The sequence below is a fragment of the Scyliorhinus torazame genome, chromosome 2, assembly GCF_047496885.1.
Source record: "Scyliorhinus torazame isolate Kashiwa2021f chromosome 2, sScyTor2.1, whole genome shotgun sequence".
Lineage (NCBI taxonomy): Eukaryota > Metazoa > Chordata > Chondrichthyes > Carcharhiniformes > Scyliorhinidae > Scyliorhinus > Scyliorhinus torazame.
Window position 1 is genome coordinate 147,769,955 of NC_092708.1, and position 27,375 is coordinate 147,797,329.

General features: G+C 48.0%; 1 protein-coding gene across 1 annotated transcript in view; it reads right to left on the reverse strand.

Moving 5' to 3' along the window:
- The window catches only part of col5a2b (collagen, type V, alpha 2b), a 338,815-nt gene that overhangs the window by 52,170 nt on the left and 259,270 nt on the right, over window positions 1–27,375 (reverse strand). The window contains exons 26-40 of the mRNA XM_072477992.1: window positions 25,974–26,027; window positions 16,705–16,803; window positions 16,188–16,241; window positions 16,018–16,071; window positions 15,325–15,378; window positions 14,059–14,112; window positions 10,924–10,968; window positions 10,736–10,834; window positions 9,685–9,792; window positions 9,535–9,588; window positions 8,596–8,649; window positions 3,854–3,907; window positions 1,376–1,429; window positions 341–448; window positions 179–232 (exon numbers count right to left, since the gene is read on the reverse strand). Of these exons, the coding sequence (XP_072334093.1) occupies window positions 179–232; window positions 341–448; window positions 1,376–1,429; window positions 3,854–3,907; window positions 8,596–8,649; window positions 9,535–9,588; window positions 9,685–9,792; window positions 10,736–10,834; window positions 10,924–10,968; window positions 14,059–14,112; window positions 15,325–15,378; window positions 16,018–16,071; window positions 16,188–16,241; window positions 16,705–16,803; window positions 25,974–26,027 (999 nt within the window). The remainder of the gene's footprint in view (window positions 1–178; window positions 233–340; window positions 449–1,375; window positions 1,430–3,853; window positions 3,908–8,595; window positions 8,650–9,534; window positions 9,589–9,684; window positions 9,793–10,735; window positions 10,835–10,923; window positions 10,969–14,058; window positions 14,113–15,324; window positions 15,379–16,017; window positions 16,072–16,187; window positions 16,242–16,704; window positions 16,804–25,973; window positions 26,028–27,375) is intronic.

Consider the following 27,375-nt stretch of genomic DNA (forward strand, 5'->3'; position numbering starts at 1 on the left):
TCATTGTATGTGAAGTGATTTGGGGTATTTGAGAGAAGGCATCTGAAAATGACAAACTTTTCTTTCTAAATACATCTCTTCCTAAATACATTTGAGACATTCCTACAAAAGAAGCAATGGATTAAAATATTAAATACAAGTGAAAAGTTGGGGGAAAAAAATTAAAATTCATACTTACAGGTGGCCCCTGGGTACCACGTCCACCTTTTAGACCTGTGACACCAAAAGGCCCCTAAGAAATGAATTAGGAAATGATAAGTTGAACAGTATGTTATCCATAATCATTAGCAACTATTAATTATTCGTTTCATGCTCGTAGGTGTTTTAGTAACTTCCTTACGGGTGGACCAGGGGATCCTGCTAGTCCTTGCGGTCCCGGAGAACCAGAATCACCTTTCTGACCAGGCTCACCGGTTTCACCTTTACCTCCAGGCTGTCCATCATTGCCCTGTTTCAAAGGAAATCAGGTAGCTTAGTGGGTAGCTATGTTATAAAATAGAGAGCAAAATTACCTTATGCCTGATATTACATTTGCACCAGAGTTGTGGTTTTCCAAGCAGTGGGGTGGGGTAATGTTTCCTTTCACTGAGCCACAATAGTTCTATAATATGAGTATATTTTCCCCATGAGATTTCCTCCCAATATTCATATTTAACAAATCCTTGATGTATATACAAACTTACATAGAAAATAGAAGCAGGACGAGGCCATTCGGCCCTTTGAGCCTGCTCCGCCATTCATTATGATCATGTCTGATCATCAAGTTCAATACCCTGATCCTGCCTTCCCCCATAATCCCTTGATCCCTTTAGCCCCAAGATCGATATTTCATTCTTTCTTGAAATTACACAATATTTTCGCCTCAACTACCTTTACTGGTAGTCAATTCCACAGATTCACCAGTCTCTGGGTGACCTCACTCCTAAAAGGTTTACCCCTTAACCTCAAACTATGACCCTCGTTCTGGACTCCCCCACCATTGGGAGCATTCTTTCTGAATCTACCCTGTCTATGTGCTTTTGGTTTACCAATGGTACAAACTGAATAAATAACAGGGTTTGAGACTATCCTACTAATGATTAGACATCCCAATCCATTCATTGTTACATTGGTTAGGAAATATTTCTTGATAAAAGCATGGTCTGGCTATTCCATGATTTCATGTTGTTTGTACAAATAACGCAAGGTGTAAATTAATGAGCACATGTTACTGATGTTCATAATATCAATGGTCACATTTTCCATTTGCTTTTGCCACTATAGAACAAGTTTGACTGAATAAAAGTTAACTGTTCAACAAATGCAACCGTTGTTAGAAAAGTATCTTAAAGAAAGAATGTCATTTAATGTTATGTTTCAGACACGAGAAACTTACAGGTGGTCCTGAAAATCCAACAGGTCCAGTGGGACCAGTCTCACCACGGGAACCCTGAAAGAGAATGATGAAATTCACTGTTACGCAACTTCATAGAATGATTAGCGATTTATAAGGGTCTATTACATAATCTATTCCCGATCCTAAAGTTTGCTATTCTAATACACATTTTGTTGAATTTTAAGAATAAGAATCGCACCCAATTATTTTTCACATAATTCTGAGACCTACCTGTCCTTACCATATTTGTCGGTTTCTTTAGAAATATATCAACTTGCCTCTTGAACTCATTAACATTTTTCACTATAAAGGCCTTTACTACTGGCCTTTCCACAAATTTGTTTGAAAAGAGTTTCTTCTGTTTTTTCCTATTTGGGCCTGGATCCACAGATATTTGAACCATTTGCTATAAATTGTAATCTCCCTGACTCAAAAGTCATTAAGAAATGTTGGTAATGTCTAAACATACCAAGCCTTTAAATCTTGGAAGAGTATAAAGACGGAACCTACTGGCTGTTCACACCAGCGGGATATTCCGGTCCCACCAACAGCGCACCACCGCCTCAGGTTTGTGGTGACAAGAGGTGCATTTGACGAGAAATCCCTTTGACAATGTTGGGACCAGAGAATCCCGCTGGCGGGCCGCTTCCCCTGCCAAAAAACGCTTGGTGGGTTGCTCGTTAAATCCCACCCTATACAACCTCTTAATATAAAGAATACAAAATGGCGGCACCTTTCTTCAACCTTTTTAAATCTAAAATAAAAAATAGCCTTTGCAGCTGAGCCACCATTGGTGGGATTCAGGATGGAGGAGTAAGTTCCAGAAGTCCTCTGCAGTATAACTGTGCCCAGGGAAGCAGGGAAAGCCTCAAAACCGGCCTGCTGTGCTTGTGCTGGGAGTGCACTTCCAGGCAACTAAACTAGCCCCTGTTATCTCTGACAACCTGGGGGGGAACTGCAAAATGCCAACTGGCCGTCTCCAATTGGCTTTGGGTAGTGCTACTCTACACACCTAGGTATGCAGCCCTGCCAACCTATCCCCTCCATCCCACCGCCCAGAAAGTGGCCCAGAATTGGGATGAAGTTGAGGAACTGGTACTCAGACTGGTGGCACTGCGTTTGCTGCCTTACCACCTCCAGTCTCCATGAGGTGGTAGTGTAGTGGTATTGTCACTGGATTAGTAATATAGGGACCCTGGGTAATGCTCTGAGGACCTGGTGAAATTTGAATCGAATTAAAGTCCAGGAATTAAAAGTCTAACGATGACCATGAAACCATTGTCGATTGTCATAAAAACCCATCTGGTTCACTCATGTCCTTTAGGGAAGGAAATCTGCTTATCATCATTACCTGGTCAGGCCGACATGTGACTCCAGGTCCACCGCAATGTGGTTGACTCTCAAATGCCCTCTGAAATGGCCCAGCAAGCTACTCAGTTCCGGGGCAATTAGGAATGGTTTATAAATGCTGGCCCAGCCAGCGACGTCCATAGCCCATGAATGCATTTTTTAAAAATGATATGGAGATGCCGGCGTTGGACTGGGGTGAGCACAGTAAGAAGTCTTACAACACCAGGTTAAAGTCCAACAGGTTTGTTTCGATGTCACTAGCTTTCGGAGCGCTGCTCCTTCCTCAGGTGAATGAAGAGGTATGTTCCAGAAACACATATATAGACAAATTCAAAGATGCCAGACAATGCTTGGAATGCGAGCATTTGCAGGTGATTACATTTTTACAGGTCCAGAGATAGGGTAACCTCAGGTTAAAGAGGTGTGTTTTTAAAAAATGTATGGCCCTGGCGGGATTTTAAAATCCAGCCGGAGTGTCAGAAAACACACTTTGGAATCTGAAATTGTAATTCCAATTCTTGCAAAATTTTATCTTGAAAAGTTATATAGCAGTGATTTACAATGTTATATTGTCATTGCATCTCCCATATAAAATGTTCTTTCCTCTCTCTTTCGACTAATATGTGGTGACACCAAAATGCAATTGAAACGATTGGTACACATAGCCACTAGAACAAATCGTCTTTCAATATGTCAACAAATGTTTCATGCATTTAGTCCCAAGGTTTCTCAAAGTAAGTTCACAGAATTGGTTAGTGTCACGTCTTTTGGGCATATCTGTGATGTATGCTCACTCCCCATTAATGACTGAGTTCACTGAAAGACTAATGCCTACCAGAGGAAGAAGGCCTTAATCCATCTTTCTAGGCTTTTGTTTGGACTACCAAAATAGTGGTGGTTCACTGTGACCCGCTTCTGCACCTTGCCCCACACTTGTGGAAGGGTGCCCCTCGGCTACATATAACCAGTTGTCTCTCGCTTTAATGGAGAGAAGTGTCTATGTTTCTTTGTGGACTTTGGCTAATTATTAAAAAGGGTTTAAAAGCAGATCCCAGTGTTGAAAAGAGTAATATTCCAACCCACTGCAGTTTTTTTCCGAAACACTTGACATTTATAACTTATACTTACAGGAGATCCACGGGAACCCAGAGGGCCAGGAGGTCCAATGGAGCCAGGTTCACCCTACATTATATTTAAAAGGAAGGTAGAACACAATAAAATCAATCAGGCATTTTTAATATCAAAAAATCTTAGAATCCCGACAGTGCAGAAGGAGGCCATTCGGCCCATCGACTCTGCACCAGCCCTGCGAAAGACCTGACTTGTGTTTCTGTTCATCAGTAAAACATAACTAGTTGTGGTGTGGAACTAGTGTGTGGTGCTCATCTGGGGCGTCATTCTCTGACCCCCCGCCGGGTCGGAGAATGGCCGTTGGCCGCCGTGAATCCCGCCCCCGCCCCCGCCGAAGTCTCCGCTCCCGGAGATTGGGCGGGGGCGGGAATCAGGCCGCGCCGGTTGGCGGGACCCCCTGCTGGATTCTCCGGCCCGGATGGGCCAAAGTCCCGCCCAGGAATTGCCTGTCCCGCCGACGTAAATCAAACCTGGTATTTACTGGCGGGACCAGGCGGCGTGGGCGGGCTCCGGGGTCCTGGGGGTGATCTGACCCCGGGGGGTGCCCCCACGGTGGCCTGGCCCGCGATCGGGGCCCACCGATCCGCGGGCGGGCCTGTGCCGTGGGGGCACTCTTTCCCTTCCGCCTCCGCTACGGCCTCCACCATGGCGGAGGCGGAAGAGACTCTCCCCACTGCGCATGCGCGGGAAACTGACAGCGGCCGCTGACGCTCCCGCGCATGCGCTGGGAAACTGACAGCGGCCGCTGACGCTCCCGTCCATGCGCAGCATTTCCGCGCCAGCTGGCGGGGAAACAAACGCCATTTCCGCCAGCTGGCGGGGCGGAAATCCCTCCGGCGTTGGCCTAGCCCCGCAATGTTGGGGCTAGGCCGCCAAAGATGCGGAGCATTCCGCACCTTTGGGCCGGCGCGATGCCCGTCTGATTGGCGCCGGCTTTGGCGCCAGTCGGCGGACATCCCGCCGTTGGGGGAGAATTTTGCCCCTGGTCTTTGGAACATGGAGTCCAGAGACACGGGAAGAAGGGAGAAGAATTCCAAGGCTCACATTGGACTTTTTAAAAATAACGATAGTTTGAACATGGGCACAGGGCAGACTTTCCTTTCTTCCCATAACAAAGTTCTTCCTGGAACAGGCTGCTAGCTGTTTCCAGGGGCTTATAGCTTGAAGGGCCTCACTTTGGATCAGGCATGCATGACCAGAGATGGCTCCCGCTCTTACCACCTGCCATTTCCATGTTGGAAGGATTTTGCAGGCTGATACTCAACCTAGTTCAAGTAGACTTACATTAACACTGCAATGAAGTTACTGTGAAAATCCCCTAATCGCCACACTTCGGCGCCTGTTCTGGTACACTGAGGGAGAATTCATAATGTCCAATTCGCGTAACAAGCACGTCTTTCGGGATTTCTGGGATGAAACATCTATGACTCTATAAATTTCTTCACACAGAGGGTGGGGAGCATCTGGAACAGGCTGCCAGAGGCAGTGGTCGAGGCGGGTACAATTTTGTCCTTTAAAAAGCAGTTAGACAGTTACATGAGCAGGGTGGGTAAAGAGTGATAAGGGCCAAATGCAGACAAGTGGGACTAGCTTAGTGATAGAAACTGGGTGGCATGGACCAGCTGGGCCGATGGATAAAAGCAAATAACTGCGGATGCTGGAATCTGAAACAAAAGAGAAAATGTTGGAAAATCTCAGCAAATCTGGCAGCATCTGTAGGGAGAGAAAAGAGCTAACGTTTCGAGTCCGGTGACTCTTTGTCAAAGCTGGGCCGATGGGCCCGTTTCCATGTTGTAAACATTTATGACTCCAAATGGAGCACCTGGATGAAACCTATGCCGAAACTGGGAGAACGGGTGGACTCCACACAGACAATGACCCATGCCGGGAATCGAACCCGGTTCCCTGGCACTGTGGAACAACAGTGCTAGCCACTATGCTACCATGCCAACCTTTTTTGGCCACTTTATGAGCGCACCTTCCTTAGCCATCAAGTCATGGGGTAGGATTTGAACCTGAAGCTTCTGGTTCAGAGGCAGGGACACTGCACCACAAGTACTCCCTCATTAAGGTAGTGATCCAAACTAATTACGCCATCAGAAACTCTGGTACCACAGTTCTCATAGACAATGGCCTCTCTGAATATGTGTTTCTTCCTGCTTTACCAAGATGCAGATATTACATCCACTTCTGCTATCCACCTGGAGACACTCACCCCACTTTACTGAGAGTAGGAAATTACCATAAATTGGTGATCTTGCACAGCATGATGGGATTGACAAGGCACTGAAACCCAATCAGATGTCTTGACTCAAGGGTCGGGATTCTCCGGGAATCGGCGGGGTGGGTAGAAACGGCGCAGTGGAGTGGCGGGAACCACTCCGGCGTCGGGCCGTCCCATAGGTGCAGAATCCTCCGCTCCTTCAGGGGCTAGGCTGGCGCTGGAGCGGTTTGCGCCCCGCCGGCCAGGGTGGAAGCCTTTGGTGCCGCGGCAGCCGGGGCCGAAAGGACTCCGCCGGCCGGCACGGGTCCGCACATGCGCGGGAGTGTCAGCATCTGCTGATGTCATCCCCGCGCATTTGCACATGGAGTCACTTCCGCACCGGGAATGGCGGATGACCATGGCCTCCGATGCGGAAGGACTAGAGTGCCCCCACGGCACAGGCCCGCCCGCGGATCGGTGGGCCAGGCCACCATGGGGGCACATCCCGGGGCCAGATCCCCCTGCGGCCCCCCATAACCCTGGAGGCCGCCCACGCCACCAGGTCCCGCCGGTACGGGACCAACTCCAATTTACGCCGGCGAGACCGGCTACAGGCGGGTGGGACCCATCGCAGGCCGGAGAATTTGGGCGGCCCAGGGGCCCATTGAGTCGTGCCGTACCCCGCCATTCTCTGAGGCAGGTGGCGCGACTCACGCCACGCCGGTTTATGTGGGGTGGGAGAATTTGGAGGCCGGCGGGGGCGGGATTCACGCCGACACCCAGCGATTCTCCGACGCGGCGGGGGGTCGGAGAATCCCGCGCCAGGTATTCATTAATGTGTCCATCCCCTGTAGTCAGTTGTTCAGCAGACTGACCACCCAAGAAGGAGTTCTTGTTCGCATGTTTTACTAAGCAACTGGTGTTGCTTAAACAGCACAAACAGCGGACTTGAAACAAATTCCAGCTTCAGACACGTTTGGCGTGGTGTTTCTTGGTGGTTGCAGTGCCAAAATACACCTCTCTAGTCACCTGCACTTTGCTGAGCTCGCCAGCAGGAAATCTCCTCACAAATCGGGGCGCCATTTTCCCCGGCAGCCCAGATCTCCGCACTCCCTGCTTTCAGACCCCCCTCCCTCCCACTGCTTTCTGGATCTCCCCCTTCAAGCCCCAACCTTCTAATGGCCTCTGGAACCCCCCGTCAAGCCCCTCCAATGTGCAAGGCCTCTACAGGCCCGACTCTTTGCAGTGCCAACTTGGGCACGCTGGCACCGCTATCCGGGCACCAGCAGTGTCAGGGTGGCTGACTGGCAGTAACACAGTACCAGGGGACACTCCAGGATACTACCCTGCCCTGCCCAAGACCACTCAGGGGTCTCTAAAGGCCTTTGAAACTCCCAGAGGTGCTATCCCACTTGCTCCAGATTTGTGGAAACCTATGCTAAACGGCGCCCTGTCGAGTTTTCGCAGGTGCAGCCGTTGTTTCCCGGATGCCGGGTAAATGCGGTGTCCGGGTATTAGACTCATTTAAATATAATTCACTGGTTCATGCCCAGTGAAGGCATGATCGGGTTTGCACTGGAAGGAGAAAGTCAGGTGACTTTCAATTGGCCTTGCGCAGATCCTGATTTGGGGCTCTGGCGTAATTCACCCGTTGCGCCGGGTACAACACAGTTGCTGAATCGCGCCCATATACAATTGCTTAATGGGTTAATAAAAGTTAAGAGTCTTACACTAGCCGTTTTGTAACATAGAAACTCTCGGATATCATGGGCGAAATTCTCCGGAAACGGCGCGATGTCAGCCGACTGGCGGCCAAAACGGCGCAAATCAGTCGGGCATTGCGCCTCCCCAAAGGTGCGGAATGCTCCGCATCTTTGGGGGCCGAGCCCCAACCTTAAGGGGCTAGGTCGGTGCCGGACGAATTTCCGCCCCGCCAGCTGGCGAAAAAGGCCTTTGGTGCCCCACCAGCTGGCGCAGAAATGACATCTCCGGGCGGTGCATGCGCGGGAGCGTTAGCGGCATTGCCGCTGACAGCATTCCCGTGCATGCGCAGTGGAGGGAGTTTCTTCCGCCTCCGCCATGGTGGAGACCGTGGCGGAGGCGGAAGGGAAAGAGTGCCCCCACGGCACAGGCCCGCCCGCGGATCGGTGGGCCCCGATCGCGGGCCAGGCCACCGTGGGGGCACAGATCGCCCCACGCCCCCCCCAGGACCCCGGAGCCCGCCCGCGCCACCTTGTCCCGCCGGTAAGATAGGTGGTTTAATCTACGCCGGCGGGACAGGCATTTTAGCGGCGGGACTTCGGCCCATCTGGGCCGGAGAATCGCGGGGGGGGGGGCGCCAACCGGCGTGGCGCGATTCCCGCCCCTGCCGAATATCCGGTGCCGGAGAATTAGGCAACCGGCGGGGGCGGGATTCACGCCAGCCCCCGGCGATTCTCCGACCCGGCGGGGGGTCGGAGAATCTCGCCCCAGAAATTATTGTGAGATGGTGCAATTTATGTATTACTTTCCATAAGATGACTATGATATCAATTACCTTATCCCCTGCAGGGCCAGCAATACCAGGTGGACCAGAAGGGCCAGGCAGACCCTATGGTAAAGAAGAATAAGCATACCATAATAAATACCATTTGATATTATAGTTGATAACAAACAGCAAGGCATTTGAAAATTCTCTCTTTGAGGCAGACTTCATAGCAACATAGGTTCCAATATTTACTTGAAGTTGGGAAGAGAGTGGTGGTGGTGGGTGGATGGATGGAAGGGTTCAGGGGGGTAGGGTTTGTGGGGAGATGGTGTGGGAGGATATTCAGGAAAACCCAATAGTAAAGATTTCTCATGCTTCCTTCCGAATTCAGTGGTAGGTTGACTTTTTCATTATACTGTCTGGGCTTTACTGTGAAGAAGTGCCTGATAAACTGTTTCTCCCTTGCTGGGGACACCTCAGAGCCAGTTCCAATACTCCCCAGAATTACACAGACATTTATAACACAGGGCCAGGCCATTCACCCCAACAGATCCATGCTGGTTTTGACATTTCATATGAATGCCCTTCCACATCACTTTTTCTCAATATCAATATATCCATCGGTTTATCTAACCTCCATATAGTGACCTCCTGAATGCAGCAGTCCCATGGGCAGAGTGAGGCAAAATGAACTGAGGACCCAGGGCTCATGTTCTGCCACTATTTGCAAGTAGTAGCTTAGGAAGGAGCAGGCAGAAATAATCCCAGTGATTGTTGGAAAGAGTCCTGTTTATAGTGGTGAGATGGCCTTTGGCATGATCCTGTCCCATTTTCAACACTTGCACCACCACAATCCCCCGGCCTCCAAATGTACCTGCTTTATTAATACGTTTATTTATGCTCCTTTGTGGACAGATGTTCCCAATTCAGCGGTCAGTGGGTAACTGCTAGCGTCCTTTCATTTGTTGTAAATATAAAAGAAAAGAGTAAAACGAAGAGTTTACTTACCCTAGCACCTTCATTACCCAGACTGCCTTCAGATCCTTTTTTGCCTGCGATACCCTGTCATATGAGAAGAGATGCTGTTAGACAGGAACTGGGCACCAAATAATTTGAATTAAATATTCATGCATGCATTCAATGTGAGAGTTTGCTTACTCTTTCACCCTTAGGACCTGAAGGTCCAGAAGCTCCTCGTTCTCCTGGCATTCCCTGAAGACCTGGAGGACCTGGATCTCCAAGACTACCAGTAGGTCCAGAAAGACCCTACAATTATGAAACCATTCACCAAAAGGATATTAGAGTAACATTTAGTGTAGTTGCTTGCAAGTCAGTTAACAGAGTAGTCACTTAACAACTTAATTAAATTACTGGACAGACTTCCTTTTTATGTTTTACATTAAAGTTTTGCTCCATGTTTTGCCATCATGTTATCTTGAGACCAATGTGAGAATGCCCAATCAAATTAAAATTAGCTCGTGACAAGTAAGATGGTGATTTCCAATTCCACAATGAGTCAAGATAGGACTTTGACAATTGGCCTCAGCATCCCTGGACTCAGACTGGAAGACATATATCAGCAAGGATTTCACATTTCAGCAAAAATCCTCTAGTAACTATTGTGGTAAGATTATGTATTTTTAAAATAAATTTAATGCACCCAATTCATTTTTTTCCAATTAAGGAGCAATTTAACATGGCCAATCCACCTACCCTGCACATCTTTGGGTTGTGGGGGCGACACCCATACAAACACGGGGAAAATGTGCAAACTCCACACGGGCAGTGACCCAGAGCCGGGATCAAACCTGGGACCTCGGCGCCGTGAGGCAGCAGTGCTATCCACTGCACCACCGTGCTGCGCCTAAGATTATGTGTATGAACATCAAGTGAGGAGAGGGTTGAGCTCAGCTGTTGATGCCACAAGCAATCATTCACTGTAATCAGACAGGAAAATTGGACATGAGGATGAGACTTGAAGCATTAGTAATATCTGTGGCACTCTAGTACGAGTTACAGTTATCTTGAGAGGAGTGGCGGAAGTTAGGAGGAAAACCAACATTTATACTGGATTCGACTATATCCCTGAATATTCCAAACTGCTACCCATCCAATTAATTATAGTTCCAAAGGCAGTTACTGATGTTATACAGACAAAGAGTGGAAGGTTGAGTGAAAATTAGCTGGTGTAATCAGTGTTTATCAATACCTTAGCTCCATCTTTGCCAGCAGCACCCGGAATACCTCTTGGACCTTGAAGACCTGGAGGGCCAGGCAAGCCACGCTCTCCTGGAATTCCACGTTCGCCCTACAACAATTCATTATAAAATATTAGCAGTGCACTGTTATCTCAACGCACTTCCTACATGTTTTACAGTAAGCTGCAATTGTACTTACTCTTGGACCTAACTGGCCTAATGGACCAAGGTCACCTGGGATTCCCTGTCAAAAGATAAATTCAGATAAAAATATATTAAAATTTTGCATTTGCCTCACATCATTTTCTAATATTCTTCTCCCCTGTAAAATCAAATAAGGGGGCAAGGGCAGAGAATGGGGTGTCAGACCCGTGACGCCTTCGTGCGGGAGGATGAGTCTCCGGGGGGGGGTCTCCACGAGGGCCAGGCCCACAATCGGGGGCCCACCAATTGGTGGGCACATGCGATCTGGGGGGGGGCCTACCTTCTTCCGCGCCGGCCCGCTATGTGGAACCGCCATGTTGCGTGGGGCCAGCGCAGCCGCCGCAGGCATGCGCGGACCCATGGCCGGAAGTGCAGGGCCCCATATCGGCAGCAGGAGCTGCATGGCGCACGGCAGGGCCCTGCAAGCCCCCTTAAAAACGGAGAATCACCTCGGTCTTTTTAGAAAAAAGTCCGGAGTGATTCACACCCGTTTTCTGGTGGGCGTGGGGACATAGCCCCATTGTTGGAGAATCCCAGCCAAGATATTTTACGCCTTGTACTTTCAGAGCTAGAGCTTGAGGTTGTTCATATTTCTTTCAAGACCAGAAATTATGTATTTTTAAAAATGTATTTACGGCATGTGGGCATCACTGGACAGGTCAGTACTTATTGCCCATCTCTAATTGCCCTCGTGAAGGTGATAGTGAGTTGGCTTCCTGAGCCACTGCAGTTCACGTACATTGCTGTTATGAAGAGGGTTCGAGGGTTTTGACCCAGTGACAGTGAGGGATACTTGTATGGTTCCAAATGAGGATGGTGTGTGCCTTGGAGAGGAACTTGTTGGTTGGGACGTTCCCATGCATCTGCTACCCTTGTCCTGCTGGGTGGTAGAGGCCGAGGGTTTAAAAAATGTTGTTGAAGGAGTCTTGGCGAGTTGCTGCGGTGCATCTTCTAGATGGTGTACAATGAATTCCACTGGGCACTGGTGGTGAAAGGAGGGGATGTTTAAGATGGTGGATGGAGTGCCAATTAAGTGGGCTTCTTTATCTTGGATTGTGTTGAGTTGCTTGAGTGTCGTTAGAGCTAAATTTATCCAAGCAACAGGGCTGTATTCCATTACATTCCTGACTTGTGCCTTCTAAATGATTTTTTTGCAATTTGCAGTGCATCAAAGGGAACATTTTATCTCCCTGCAGTATATTGCTTTTCCCATTAAATCTTTCCAGAATGATTGGAAGAGAATCTATACATACTAAATGTAGACCATTTTCACTTTAACTAACTCACTTGGAATGCTATTTTATTGGTCACTATCCAAGACATTCCTGAGTTATTTTTAAGTTGTTTGCTTTTATGTGATGAAGATCTCTATCAAGAAAACAAAAAGGTTTTCCCTTTGAGAGAAAATGGAACGGGGTTGGACATTCATTCCTTAATCGCAAAATTTAGATTTTATCTATAAAGTATGTTTCTGTGTGAAGATAATTTTCTGTCTGCTTATTTTTGCATGAATTCTATTAATAAAGTCAATGTACTTGTTTTACTGCCATATCAAGCAAACTTGATTTGCTCATTTGCTCATCTCAATTGAACCCAGACATTAAGGATGTACAAACAATTTCAGCTGCTTACTTCCAATGAAGCCCAAAATGGCAACAACCCAAAGTGTATAACATGCTCATCCCATCAGGATTACGTGATTAAAATCTTGATGTGAATGTTTATTCTTGAAATAAGAAAAGACACTTTTGCTCAGACCTGACCCCAAAAGGTGACAGTGTGATTTTGAATTGGATTCGGCCAATAAAGACGTTTCTATCAGCGCCATTCATAGATTTCATGCCACATTGTGGCAATGCTTCAAAAATGAGCTGCAAAGAAGCAACTGTAATTGAACATTTACACAAGGTCCAAAAGTAGTGCTCGACCTGGACCTTCCCATATCCCACTGGGCAGTATATGCTAGAATTAGGTCTCAAGTGGAAATGTTAGTTCATCGGTTTTCACTATTGCTCCGAGTTTCATCTGAATCTAATTAAGCTACTGTGCCATAGCGCAGATCATTAACTTTTCACATTATTTAGCCCACTCTGATGGTTTCTTATCTGATGTAATTCATTAAAGTACTTAAAATCTTTCACATTTAATGCATTTTTCTGGGTTTGTTTTTGCAAGAATTCTATTCATAAACTCAATAGGTTAAAAATGAGCTCATCCAGTTTCTCGGGTGCAAGTGTTGCGATTTGCAACCTGACTGTACTGGTTCAGTTGGAGATGGGTGGCACATAAATTGGGTTCTTCATTACCATGGTCGTTGCATAGGGCCAAGTGTTTGCCAAGTGATGCTTGCTCTGCAGGGTACTGAGCAGCATTGTACTAGTAGTACATGGTGTGGCCAACTTTCTCCTCTTAAAGGGAAGCTGCACTGAATAATATTGCTGTAATTTAAAACATGAGAAATGGAACACCAGGGGAGAGAGAGATTTCCAGGGTGGTGGATGCAGGGCTCAAGGCATTAGTCGTGCTGGTGGGCAAGCGGAGAGATGCCATGCTCCCATAAAGGTCTCAATAGGCGCAAGGGCAGGTGGGCTACCTGAAACCTCCCCCAATCCCTGTAAAATCCAGCCCGTTGTGTTGGTAGGACAAATCCTCTCTTTGAGAATGCAAAAACACTCTACAAATCAAAGGACTCACCAAAAAAACTTCAAAAACATTCCAGAGTGCCTCCAGATGCTTTGCAATAGCAAGATGTTCTCCACATCACCTTAAAATGAGTGCCTGACCCTTTAAATTACATTGTTGCAAAGTCCATTGAACGACAGAGTGATGCACAAATCCATTTAATGGACCTGGGTGGTCCAATTGGGATGTTCAATGGCACCAGCCAACAGGGCAGTGAGACGTCAGGGTTGCACACATACAGCTTCTTCTGATGCATGAAGGAGCACCTGTGTGGGCACCCTTCTCAAGAGGGCACACCACGGGGGCTGATCCAGGGGGCTTTACAGATCAGGTAGAGCACCTAGGTGTAATTTGATCCCAATATATTTGTATTTTTCATATATCAAACAAAGAGAATGATTGATTGGGATAATTTTTCTTTGTCATTTCAAATCAGATATTCACTTACCTCATTGCCAGGCTTGCCAGATTCACCAGGAGGACCTGGAGGTCCAGGCAAACCCTGTATAAATGAAAATCACATTCAGTGCAATTCCATTATCACTACAAATGGATTTAATTAAACATATTTATAACCAACATTTTTCACCCTCTGTTAAGCAAATACTTCTCTGGTGACAGATTTTTACACTGAAAGGTTGAAAATGACATCTGTCATGAGTTAGTTAATATTTTTGGAGCAAGATCGAAAGAAAGACTTGCATTTATGGAGCACCTTTCATGACCATCAAACATTCTAAAATTCTTTACAGCCAATGAAGGATTCTTTGAAGTCCAATGACTGTTGTAATGTGGGGAACACGGCAGCCAATTTGTGCACAGCAAGATCTCACTAACAGCAAAGTAATAACGACCAGATAATCTGTTTTAATGATGTTGAGTGAGGGACACTGGGAAAAAAAACTCTTCTTCTTTCTATCCAACTATCCAAGATGGCACCAGAGAGTGGCGACTCTCTATGAGCACCCCCAAAGGATCCTCTTTTTATGGCTCTTATAACTGTGCTAATCTTTTAAAATTTAATTCTAACACTATCACTAATCTTTCTCTTTTATCTTCCCTTGCAGGTTTGAAGATCCTCTGCGCCCCGTGGAGTGGACGTTTTGACCCGACTCGACCCGACCTTGCTGCCCCGCTGTTATCAGACTCCTAAACAACCCTCTTATGGACTGACCTGATTAATACGACACCCCTGTATGCTTCACCCGATGCTGGGTGTCTATGTACTTACATTGTGTACCTAGTGTTGCCCTATTATATATTTTCTTTTCTTGTACTAAATGGTCTGTTTGAGCTGCTCGCAGAAAAATATTTTCCACTACCTTGGTACATGTGACAATAAACAAATCCAAATCCAAATCTTTGAATATTGCCATGGGATCTTTAACATCCCCCTGAGTGACTTCAGTTTAAATGTCTCATCTGATCAACAGCATTTCTGACTGTGTAACACTCCTTCAGTACTGGACTGGAGTATCCATCCAGCTTGCTGTGCAAAACTCCTGGAGTTAGTTTTATTCCCACAGCTTCTGTCAGAGTTGAAAGCATGCCCAACTAAGATACAGCTGACAACATCATTGGATGCAAAGCAAATCTTGGTCAATTTGAAGGGTAATTATGTTTTTCCATACCTATTTAACACTTTAGAAGTATATAGTGCAGAATCCTGCAATTATAGCATGGAATACTAACAGAGTGGATTCCTTCTACATACCTGGAATCCTGGAGGACCAGGAGGGCCTTGTTCGCCTCTATCTCCAGCTTGACCCTGAGCAAAATAACAACAAAAACATACATCAGAAGGGATGATTAACTTTGTGCACTATTTACAGTGAAGTCACAGCTGCTTTCTTTGTAAATGTATTAATAATTTAGTTCCTCGAAAGGCATAAAACTTGTTTGTATATACAATATTGCTGAAAGTGGACTGCATGTTATTTTTAGAGACATTAAGAGTGTATGCCATTAAAAAAATGAATGTACACATTTGGTAAAATTGATCCTATTTGGTTTCATCATTTGTTTGCATATCAAGGTTGTGTACATTTGTATTAAAAATAATTGTATAATTAGAAAAAATCATATCCTATTACTTTTCTAAGGTCATAAGAGGACATTGGTAAATATACTGTATTAATAATGGTCTGTGAGTCTGAAGAAAATACAATATCTATCCTTAATTAAAGCAGCATTTATAAGAAGGCGATTGCATAAATCAGTTTAGAACAAAGAGAATGATATATTATTTTCAGTTTTTTATTGCCCTTTTACATTGGCAAGAGGACTATAGCTTTGATTTTGTGAATAGTGATGAACTGATTTCTGTTATGAAGCAAACTTGGCATCTATACAGTGTCTGCATTAAAGGTACATGGATGTACAATCTCTTGCATGAATTTATACTTACCGTTGGACCAATATGACCTTGAGGTCCAGATTCCCCATCTTTGCCAGGGGTACCCTAATATGATAATAGAAAAAGAAATGGAATCCAAAATTGAATGGGCTTCATTTTTACAACTTTATGGGGACACTTTGTGAGCATATTCTGTAACTCATTAAGAATATATTACTTACTCGCTGACCTGGGGCACCAGACGGACCTTTCTCACCTGTCTTACCAGGATCGCCCTATAGTAAAAGTACAAGGATATGAATAGAACTCACTAAAATAGACAAAGCACAGCTGCATTAGCAGGTTGTTGCCACCGTTATGTCACTGCACAGGTTCATTTATTGTTCTTGGACACTTTTTTCTGAAATTGTTATAACCTCTCATTAAAGATTCAAAACTAGAAGTGCATTACATGTTTCCACTTAATTTTTACACATTGTCAAGTTATTCAACAGGACTGATCACAATTGTGAATTTTATCTCATGAGCTAGCTGAAAATCAGTGGTTGAAATGGTGAGCGACATGTCCTGTCATACACAGCAAGCTTCCCACTGGTGCATGCAAAATTGATTCTCACAGGATTTTGGGGAGTTTTCACTCATTAAAGTTAATGACTGCCTGGTGTGAAATTCGATCATGTAACTTTGTGATGTTTCATGCCAACATAACGTGATTAGAATAAGAAATTTCTTACTTACACTATTACCTCTTGGTCCCACTAAACCCATGGAACCAGGTGAGCCTCTTAGTCCTATTGGCCCCAGTGAGCCTGGACGTCCTTCCTCACCTGGAGGACCCTGATAAAAGGAGCAATGGAACAAATAAGATACATATTGACTGAGATGCTATCTCATAAATGACATCGGCTCTGTCCAACTGAAATTACCATAGAATTACCATAGAATTTACAGTGCAGAAGGAGGCCATTCGGCCCATCGAGTCTGCACCGGCTCTTGGAAAGAGCACCCTACCCAAGGTCAACACCTCCACCCTATCCCCATAACCCAGTAACCCCGCCTATCACTAAGTGCAATTTTGGACACTAAGGGCAATTTATCATGGCCAATCCACCTAACCTGCACATCTTTGGACTGTGGGAGGAAACCGGAGCACCCGGAGGAAACCCACACACACACACATAGGGAGGATGTGCAGACTCCGCACAGACAGTGACCCAAGCCGGAATCGAACCTGGGACCCTGGAGCTGTGAAGCTATTGTGCTATCCACAATGCTACCGTGCTGCCCATTAGTATCATGATAAACAAGAGAATGCTGGATAACATCTTTAGAATTTATTGACAATATTATCTGATTTGTTCTGGATAATATTACATTATTTCATTCAAATATTTAATTAAAAATTCAATCTCATTGAATCTTACAACCCAAAATGAGATTACATGTGATGCCTTTGCTGGATGTTTGAAAAAGCTGTTTGATTAGTTCTGCTCCGCTGCTCGTTCTCCATAGCCCTCAATTTATTGCCTTAGAAACTTCTAAAGTCAAGAAAAACCATTCCAAATCTTAGAATATTCTGTCTAACTTTGTAAGCTGATCATCCACTGAATGTACAAGACATCAACTGAGCATAGGAAGGATGGATCATGAAACAATGAATATTCCCAATAAAATAATTAATTTTCTTTCTTATGAAAGCAGGTAGCATATTAATCTGATAACCATTTGAAAACAACCTTGAAATAATTAAAAACCTCAAAATGAAGGAAGGAAAAAGGAAGTAATTTATTATGCCACAAACACTCCACCTATAACCAAGTGTATTCAGTTATAACTGTTATAACAGTTATAACAGTTATTTCAAATGTAGTTATTGAGATGATGATGGCAATAAATCTCAAGCCATCACGTGAGGAAGAATTGAATCACATTAGTGAGTATTTGTCATTACATGTAAGGTGAGTGTCAATTTCAACAATTGAGGGTGCGATTCTCTGGAAAGATTTCTAAATGTGCTAGCGAGCAGGAACTGCCGTGAGCTTCCCGGCACTCGGCCCAGCGAGGCCGGCAACGCTATTCAACGTTAATTAGTCCACTTAACGAGGCCCCACAGACTTCTCGCCGCAAATAAAGGATCGGCGGCCGATTCGCTGTAACTGCGCTCTCCGGCCCCTCGGTAACAAGGTCGAGCAGCACTTGCTCAGCCAACCCCAGCCAGATCGCAACAATGGCACCCAGGAGACCAGCCACAAGATTTGGGGATGCAGATCTGGGGAGGCTCCTAGACGCAGTGGAGGCCAGGAGGGATGACCTGTTCCCCCGAGGGTCCCAGAGACTCATTCACAGAGCAGCCAGTGAGGCTTAGGATGGTGGCGGCTGTGAGCTCGGGGAGTGTAACCAGGAGGAATGGCCTTCAGTGCTGGAAAAAGGTCAACGACTTACACCGAGCAGCACGAGTGGGTCGACACCAACTCCCCCCACCCTCCCGAGACCTTTCCGCCCTATACAAGCATCCAACCCCCCAACTCTCCATGCGACCCCAAACCTCCTCCCACCCCCCTCTCCCTTCAACCCCCTCCAACGCTTCCTTCACGCACACCCCCTCCCGCCACTGTGAACCACGCATGCGGCTAACGATGCCCTCTCTGTGTCTCCTCCGGAAAAGCTGTTGCACAATCGCCTGGAGAGGGTCCAGACTGGTGAGGAACAGGCCCTGGAGGTGATTAGAGTGGCCGAGGACAGGGTGGTCACCAACGCAAAGGCTGGTGGGCATCGCAGAGGTGAGAAACCACCCGGCTCCACCCAGAGGACCTGTCAAACGCGAGTTGTTATTTCCTTACTGACTGACCATCCCGGGTGGCCCCCTCTCCAGCCTCCCACGAGACCACCTCAGAGGGGAGCTCCAAGGAACACATGATTGAAGCATCACAGCTGCCATCCCCACTCTCCACCAGCGCAGATGCACGTACCTCAGTGGAAAATGTTAGTGAGCAGGCTTCTGGGGCACAATCTGGTGAGCACCACACTGCTGATGATGTAGATCAGGTGGAGGCAGGAACCCCCAGCTGAGACATCAGTCAGAGGTCTGCTGGATCCCAGGACCCATCTGGGTCCCACCAGATGCTGAGTCTGTGGTACAGAGGTATTCGGAGCTGATGGAGATGATAGGGAACAGTCAGGACACTCAGAGGGAGATGTCAGCAACACTCCAACAAATCCATGGCCGATTGGAGGAGTCCCAGATACTACAGGCACAGGAGATGCCACCGGCAATGCGCGACACCAAAGCCAACGCTGCTAGGGTGGCGATCGTAGTGAAAATCTTGGTGCTCAATGTCAGCACCATGAGTGAAGGTGTCCAAGGCATTGCACAGTCGTTGAAGCCATGGCTGATGGTCTCGACAGAATGTCCACCTCAATGGGGGATGTCACCCAGTACCAAATGGACCTTGATGAGGTTCTGTAGGACATGTCCCGTTCTCAGATGGGAATTACCGAGGTGCTGTGGAGCTTGTCCCAGTTGCAGGTGGGCATTGGCGAGACACTACAGAGCATGTCCCAGTCGCTGAGGAGCATCGCCGAGGGTGTCAACATGATGGTGCAGGCCATGGAGAGCAGGGCTGACAGAGCCAGATGATACAGGGGCCTTTGGGACTTGAACCAGTTGCCCCTCCATCCCAAGGTGAACTCCAGGACCCTATGGACACCGACTGGGAGGAGGGGGCACTGAGTGCCAGCCCGGATCCATCCCATGGAGTGGCGATGGTGGCCACAATTCCCCTGAGTTCCATCCCTCTGATGATGCCATGTCACAAGGTCAGCAGCCGGGAGCGGGTGCCCTCCTCCTCCATGCGGTGCCAAGTCCACGAGGGCAAGATACAGCTTCTGCATGGCCTCTTTGTTGAGGCGGGGCCTCCTGTGTCACACGCTGTCCGCCATCTATTCAAACAGCCAGAGATGCCATGGGCCATCGAGGGACCCCACCCTCTGGGTCCCTCCCTGGCAAAATGGGCGGCTGGGTCCTCAGGATGTGGGGTGGGGTCCGGTACATGGTCTGCTGGCTCGTACATCTGCTGACGCTGACATCGCTGCTGGCATCTGGCCTAGCAGCACCACCATTAGGGCAAGTTCTGGGTCCAAAATCCCTGGCATACTGTGCAATATCCGGAAGGCATTAGGCAGAGGGTTTTAGACTGACAAACAGCAGTGGTTCCCACCCAGTGACCCTCCATTCCCCCATTGATTCCCCCACCCGGAACGCCGTGCCCATGCACACCCAGTCGCAGCAGGTCCCCCTCACTGGACCCCAGACCCTGGACACCCGCACATAACACCTGGACCGGGTGCTGGTCCCCTCCCTATGGTACTCACCCACTCTCCGGCCGTGGACATGCCCCCGGAGCTGTGTCCCATCCCCTCGGTGTTCAGATGTTGGCTGCTGCGTGTGTGGTGTTGCCTTCCACAGTGCTCAGGCACAGTGTCCAAGCAGTGTGGTCTGATTGGGATGCTGGGCAATGACTCCCACTTGCTACATGGACTGCCCACCCACCGGAATCCTTGGGTTGTGTGAAGTGCTGTTAACTTAACCACAATTGCCAATTCCCTTTTAGCAATAGCCTTCAGCCGCACAGCCAGAGGCCTCGGCAGTCGGTGGGGGTTATGGGTGGTCTGTGGGGCAGACGAGCAGGGACGAGGGTTTCTCCCCGAAAGGGGTACACACGATCCAGGGGTTGGCATGGTAGTGCCGTATTAGGATGTCCCCCAGTTGTTTCCCCCCCCCCAGTGCCCCCCCCAATCTCCCATGATGGCCCACCCCTGCGAAGGGTTCCCCCCCACGAGCCGAGGGACCCCCACCACCTGCCGAGCACTGGGGTAGCAAGCCCAACTTCTCCGGGCTTTCTGCCTGTAGACAAAGATGGCAACTCACCTCCTCGGCTCCCCGCAGAATGTTTTAAGATGGTGGATGGGGTTCAGCTTCTTCAGTACTGTTGGACCTGCACTCATCCAAACAAGTGGAGAGTGTTCTATTACACTCCTTGACTTGTGCCGTGTGGCTGGTGGACAGGCTGTGGGGAGTCAGGTGAGTTGTACGCTCGAGAATTCCCAGCCTCTGATCAGCTCTTACAGCCACTGTATTTATATGGCTGGTCCAATTAAGTTTCTGGTAAATGGTAGCCCAGGAATGTTAACCATGGGGCATTCAGTGATGGGAATGTCTTGAATGTTGTAAGGAGATGGGTAGATTCTCTTTCATTGGCGGCAATCAGTATGTGGCATGAATGTCACTTGCCACCTATCAGCCCAAGGAATCGAGTAGTAGATGAGAGTTGGGTATACCAGCTAGTGTGGAGGACCCAGAGGAGTACCCAAAAAAAGATTGGGGGCGAAATTCTCCGGAAACGGCGCGATGTCCACCGACTGGCGCCCAAAACGGCGCAAATCAGACGGACATCGCGCCGCCCCAAAGGTGCGGAATGCTCCGCATCTTTGGGGGCCGAGCCCCAACCTTGAGGGGCTAGGTCGGCGCCGGACAAATTTCCGCTCCGCCAGCTGGCGGAAAAGGCCTTTGGTGCCCCGCCAGCTGGCGTGGAAATGACATCTCCAGGCGGCGCATGCGCGGGAGCGTCAGCGGCTGCTGACAGCTTCCCACGCATGCGCAGTGGAGGGAGTCTCTTCTGCCTCCGCCATGGTGGAGACCGTGGCGAAGGCGGAAGGGAAAGAGTGCCCCCACGGCACAGGCCTGCCGGCGGATCGGTGGGCCCCGATCGCGGGCCAGGCCACCGTGGGGGCACCCCCCCGGGGCCAGATAGCCCCGCGCCCCCCCAGGACCCCGGAGCCCGCCTGCGCCGCCTTGTCCCGCCGGTAAGGTAGGTGGTTTAATTTACGCCGGCGGGGCAGGCATTTTAGCGGCGGGACTTCGGCCCATCCGGGCCGGAGAATCGAGCGGGGGGGCCCGCCAACCGGCGCGGCGCGATTCCCGCCCCCGCCGAATATCCAGTGCCGGAGAATTCGGCAACCGGCGGGGGCGGGATTCATGCCAGCTCCCGGCGATTCTCCGACCCGGCGGGGGGTCGGAGAATCTCGCCCCGGTTTACTAAATGTGACAAGCTGTGCACTCAAATAGCAGTGAGAAAGAAGCAGTAGTCCGTGTGTGCATAAGTGTTCAAGCCATAGGAACAGGGAGGCTTTCTGGTTACTCGCATTCAAAGAGGAGTAACAAAAGGCAAACAAATAATCAATAAATAATGTGGAAAGGGAGTGAAGAGTTGTGCATCGCAGAAAGAAAACATTATGCAGGAGAACATGGAGTTAATATCAACAGAGTTAACATCAGACCTATCTCAACATACAAATTCTGAATGAGTTCCATAAAAGAAATCCCTGTATTGGACACTTTACATGTACCATAAAGGTTCGGAAAAAGATAAATCAGTTAAAAAGCCACAGAAAAGTTAAAGTTGAGGTGAGAAACAAATACAAGTGTTTTCAGCATGTTCTGTTTTTATTTTAAAGGAAAATTGCGGTTGCATTTTGTTTTAAGTTTTTGAGGATGTGTGCAAACGTGTCAAGTTTCCCTGACCAGCAAATGAAAGTCTGCCTTAAAATAAATTGGCAGTTTTTTTTTTGGTGTCAAGTCCACCCACTGTACTATTCACAGATCTAACACCATTTAACTCTCTATAGGTCTGCATTTGATATTGGAAGTCCGAAACATTTTTGATGAATGTTTGTTCCGATAGATGAGTGCTGTTGATTGGAGTTTGTGAATTGGTTGCTTCATGACTTTTATTCTATTACTATATGTGTTACTTTCTAGATTGTTGATTTTGGTTTCAGAGCTGATTTTAAATTGTGCTAACATTGGTTGGTCCTGTGATTTGGGAATATCACATAAAATATCAAACTTTGAATTTATAGCTCATTACAGGAATCCATTTCTAAGTGGCATGAAGGTGTGAATGTGCTTGATTGAATGTATTCATTTCAAGGTATGACTTCACTCAGAATTGGGAAAAACACTTGAATGACTTATTTAAGTTAAAGATACTGGTGTGGATTTAATTTTACCAAAGTTTATTTGTCCAACTGTGAAAAACTGTCAGTGGGATCCTGCGCTGGCATGATTCTCCCTTGTGCCCGCATTCTCCTTTGTGCCCGCAGTGCACCTATGCCCATGAGTCTCCCGGTAGCTTGGGGTGGCCACAAAGGGAAATCCCATTGGCAGGTGGCAGGAACGCAAAATCCCACTGCCGGTGAGGGGATGCCGCCCAGGAAAACATGGCTGACGGACCGGAGAATCCCACTCTGTATGTTAGATCAATTTGACGATTTCAAAGTCATTGGCTGGGATTCTCCAATCCTGCGACCAAGTTCTGACGCCGGCAGGAAAGGTGGTGCAAGTGGCACCAGAGTGGTCTCCGCAGCTCCGGCGCCCGAAAGCCGGCACGCCAAGGCCGGCGCGAGTTCACGCATGTGCGCCATGGCAGGCGCAAGTCTGCCTACGGGTGCCACGGCCGGCACGGGTTCGCACATGCCCGTGGGTTCCCATCTCCGCTCCGGCCCCTGGGCAGTATGGTGGAGCCCTACGCGGAGGAACAGGCCCCCACGGAACCAGCCCGCCCAATGATCAGTAGATCCCGATCGGGGGCCAGGCCACCGTGGTGCCCCCCCCCCACCCCAGGATCAGATCCCCCCCTCCCCCAACCATGATGGCCCCCGCAGACAGAACTCCGAGGTACCGCCATGTGGGGCCATACGTAACCCATGCCGGCGAGACTCGGCCGAACTCGGCGGGCACTCGGCCTGTCGAGGCCCAGAGATCGCCGGGGGTGGCCGCTTTCAATGCCCCCCGGCCAGCGCGCCGTCGGAGAATCGGCAAGCCGGTGTAGGGATGTCATGGCGCCATTCCCGCGCCCCCCCGGCGAGTCTCCGACCCGGCGCGGAGTCAGAGAATCCTAGCCATTGGGCGGGATTCTCCATTGGCTGACACCAAAATCGCGAAACGCGATTGGGCGAAGAATAGGTTCCGACAACAAACTCGCGGCGACCGCCACCAAATCACAATTGTTCGTCACCCTGATAGCAGCGTCCATACGTTCCGGAACACACCTACCGTTAACAGCATTTGTATTCCTACAGCAAGTCTGACCCGGTATTCTCTGGGGCCTCCGCGATTCTCCTCCTCCAATGGACCGAGTTCCCAACAGCGCGGTTCACTTTTGCTTTTAAAAATGGTGAAACCGGCGTCCTGGCTGATCAGGGATAGAGAGGAGGTAGGACACAGATTGGAGCGAATGTAGGCTGCTGGGCTGGCTAGGGTGGAGAGGGGTCCTGCCAGGGCCAGTGGGGGGGGTGGGGGGGTTGGTGACATCGGGGAAGGGCCGAGTGGTCGGGGTGACCCTCGACAGGACTAGAGCGGTGTCCAGGCATAGACCAGCATTGCAGCGGCCTGCAAGGCAGCAAACCTTTGCACACCCCACTGACCACCCACCTTGGACCCTGGTTCTGCAGAGTGACACCAGCCGTATGGGTGCACCCACCCTCTGCCATACCTCCCCCACCTGGCTGCCTCCACCCAGCTGCCTTCTGCTCAGTGGCCCATCCAGGACAATGTCCACAGTAGCCCTTACAGGGGAGCCGGGCGGGGGCTCTGGAGAATACCGTTGGCAAAGGCAGTGCCAGCCGGTACCCTTGGTATCATGGACAAGCGCCAGGGCCAGAGGCTCCCATGGTGTCGGGCATCGACGGGGCCAAGGATGCGGGAATGGGGGGGACCGGTGGGAGACATGTGGGGACGGATGCTGCAGTACCAACTGGGGCCATCGTGTAGACCGGTGGACCTTTTTGGGCATGGGGGTATGCACCATGCTAACATGCCGGCCTTTTATCCCTTGCAAACAATGGAATTCGTCCAGCAATGGTGGCCTTCCTGCTGGTCGCCACAGCCTGGGGGATGCCCAGTGGCTGTACGAGCTGGAGCTGCTCAAGGAGGAGGAAGCTGCAGCAGCAGAGTGTGCAGTAGAGGAACTGGTGGCAGCTGCCCAGAATGGAGAGCAACCGCTGAACAGGTCGAGGAGGAGGAGGAGGTGCCAAAGAGGCCTCGTGTGCACCGGCGCCGCCTGTCTTTCGAGAACCTGTCGGACCGGGCATGCCCTCGAAGACTCCAGCTAAGTAGGGAGACAGTATGACATATTTGCCAGATCATGGCACACCTGGCATTGGGGGGTATGGGGCAGGACACCCACTCAAGATGACAGTCGTCCTAAACCTTTATGCAACGGGGTCCTTCCAGGTGCCAAGTGGGGACCTTTCCCGGACCTCGCAGAACTCGGTGCGCAGGTGCATCAGTGCCATCACGGTGGCCTATATGCCTTGTGACACTATTACTATTCTACAATTTTCACACGTATCTTTTCTTTTTTCGGTACTTATTACTCTGTAGGAATGTCCTGGCAAGATCGTAAGCATGAATAAATCTGAACCCGAAAATGCCATCAGTTAAGCAATAGTTGGAATTTTTCGTATTTCAGTTTTTGTTCTATAGTTTACCCAATAATATTGCAATGTAATTTTTGACAACTTAGATAGCAATTTCAGAATCCCAAGAGGTGAAACATTTTTGGTCATTACGCAGAACGGGAAACAAACTTAATTCACACAATGCCTTAGTAAGCATTTGGTGAGTTGAGGCTTGATTCACAGGGCTTCTCAAAGTTGCTCGACACCTAATTAATTACTTTTTACAGGACTGCTCACAGTGCTATGTGTACAAATGCTGCAGCCAAGTTGTACACAACAAACACCGCACGAACAGACAACTTCTGTTGTTTTGGTTCAGGGAAGAATGTTGGCCAAGGCACTAGGAAGAACTCTTCCTTCAGGAATTATTACAGGCCAAAATAAGTGTCAGTAGTGATTCAAACAAACAAAACAAAACAAAAATAAACGCGATGACACTCAATGAATCATCATTCCCTTCTCAATCATAGTCCAATCGGAATACATACCGTAGCTCCAGGTTTGCCTTCTGCACCCATGACTCCTGGGTTTCCTGTAAGGCCCTGGAATTTGAAAGTAAACTTTTATTACATCAGTTTATTGGTTAACATTTAATATTAAAATATTCACAGAAATATTGTAACCAGATGCAGCTGAAACCCAGATATGTGTGATTAGTTTGCCAATAACAGTCACATGCATTATTACTTCCAGTCAAAAACTAATAATGTAGGATTCCATTAATGCAAATATATTTATCACAACTACTAAAATTTCTCTGATTTCAGGGAATGTATTATTGCCAGGAGTTAATGAGACACATTACTTGATAAAATTAACAAGCAGAAGTTGATTTGCAAATTCTCAAAAGCTTCTAATTAAAAAAAGACTTGGCGAGATGTAATAGGCATTCATCCATGCTTATGCATCTGATTTTCTATGTTACTGCTTTGTATTCCTTTCTTTAATCATTTATTGGACAGTATCCCATGCCATAAGAGATTGCTAAGTTGAAAACCACTAAGAAGTCTGTGTTGCTGCAATTGTACAGGGCTTTGGTGAGGCCACACCTAGAATATTGTGTGCAGTTTTGGTCTCCTTTTCCGAGGAAGGATGTTCTTGCTCTCGAGGGAGTGCAGCAAAGATTTACCAGACTGATTCCAGAGATGGTGGGACAGTCACATGAGGAGAGATTGACTAGGTTAGGATTGTTCTCACTGGAGTTCAGAAGAATGAGGGGGATCTCATAGAGACTTCTAAAATTCTAACAGGACTCGACAGGGTAGATGCAGGGAAGATGTTACCAATGATGGGTGTGTCCAGAACCAGGGGTCACAGTCTGAGGATTCAGGGTAAACAATTTCGGACAGAGATAAGGAGACATTTCTTCACCCAAAGAGTGGTGAGCCTGTGGAATTCATTACCACAGGAAGTAGTTAATGCTAAAACTTTGAATATATTCAAGAGGTGGCTAGATATAGCACTGGGGGTGAATGGGATCAAAGGCTATGGGGAGAAGGCAGGATTAGGCTACTGAGTTGGATGATCAGCCATGATCGTGATAAATGGCGGACCAGGCTCAAAGGGCCAAAAGGCATCCTCTTGTTCCTATCTTCGATGTATCTATGTATCTATGATTCAGTGTTACAGTTTCAATTCTTGTCGTAATGTCAATTCACAATAGAAAAATTAGAATTGAACAAAATTATTTCAGCAAATTGTCAAATCAATTCAAAATTTGCATTTCATATTGTGGCAGTTTTTGTTTGGATATTATTTCCATGGTATTTGTTTTCCAATCAATTTTGCAGTCTTCATAATTCCCAACTCTACCTCAGTTTTGATGAACAAAAGGCAAGTTAGTGGCCATCTGTTTGAGTAAATATACATTTTCCTAGAATTACCTCCAAT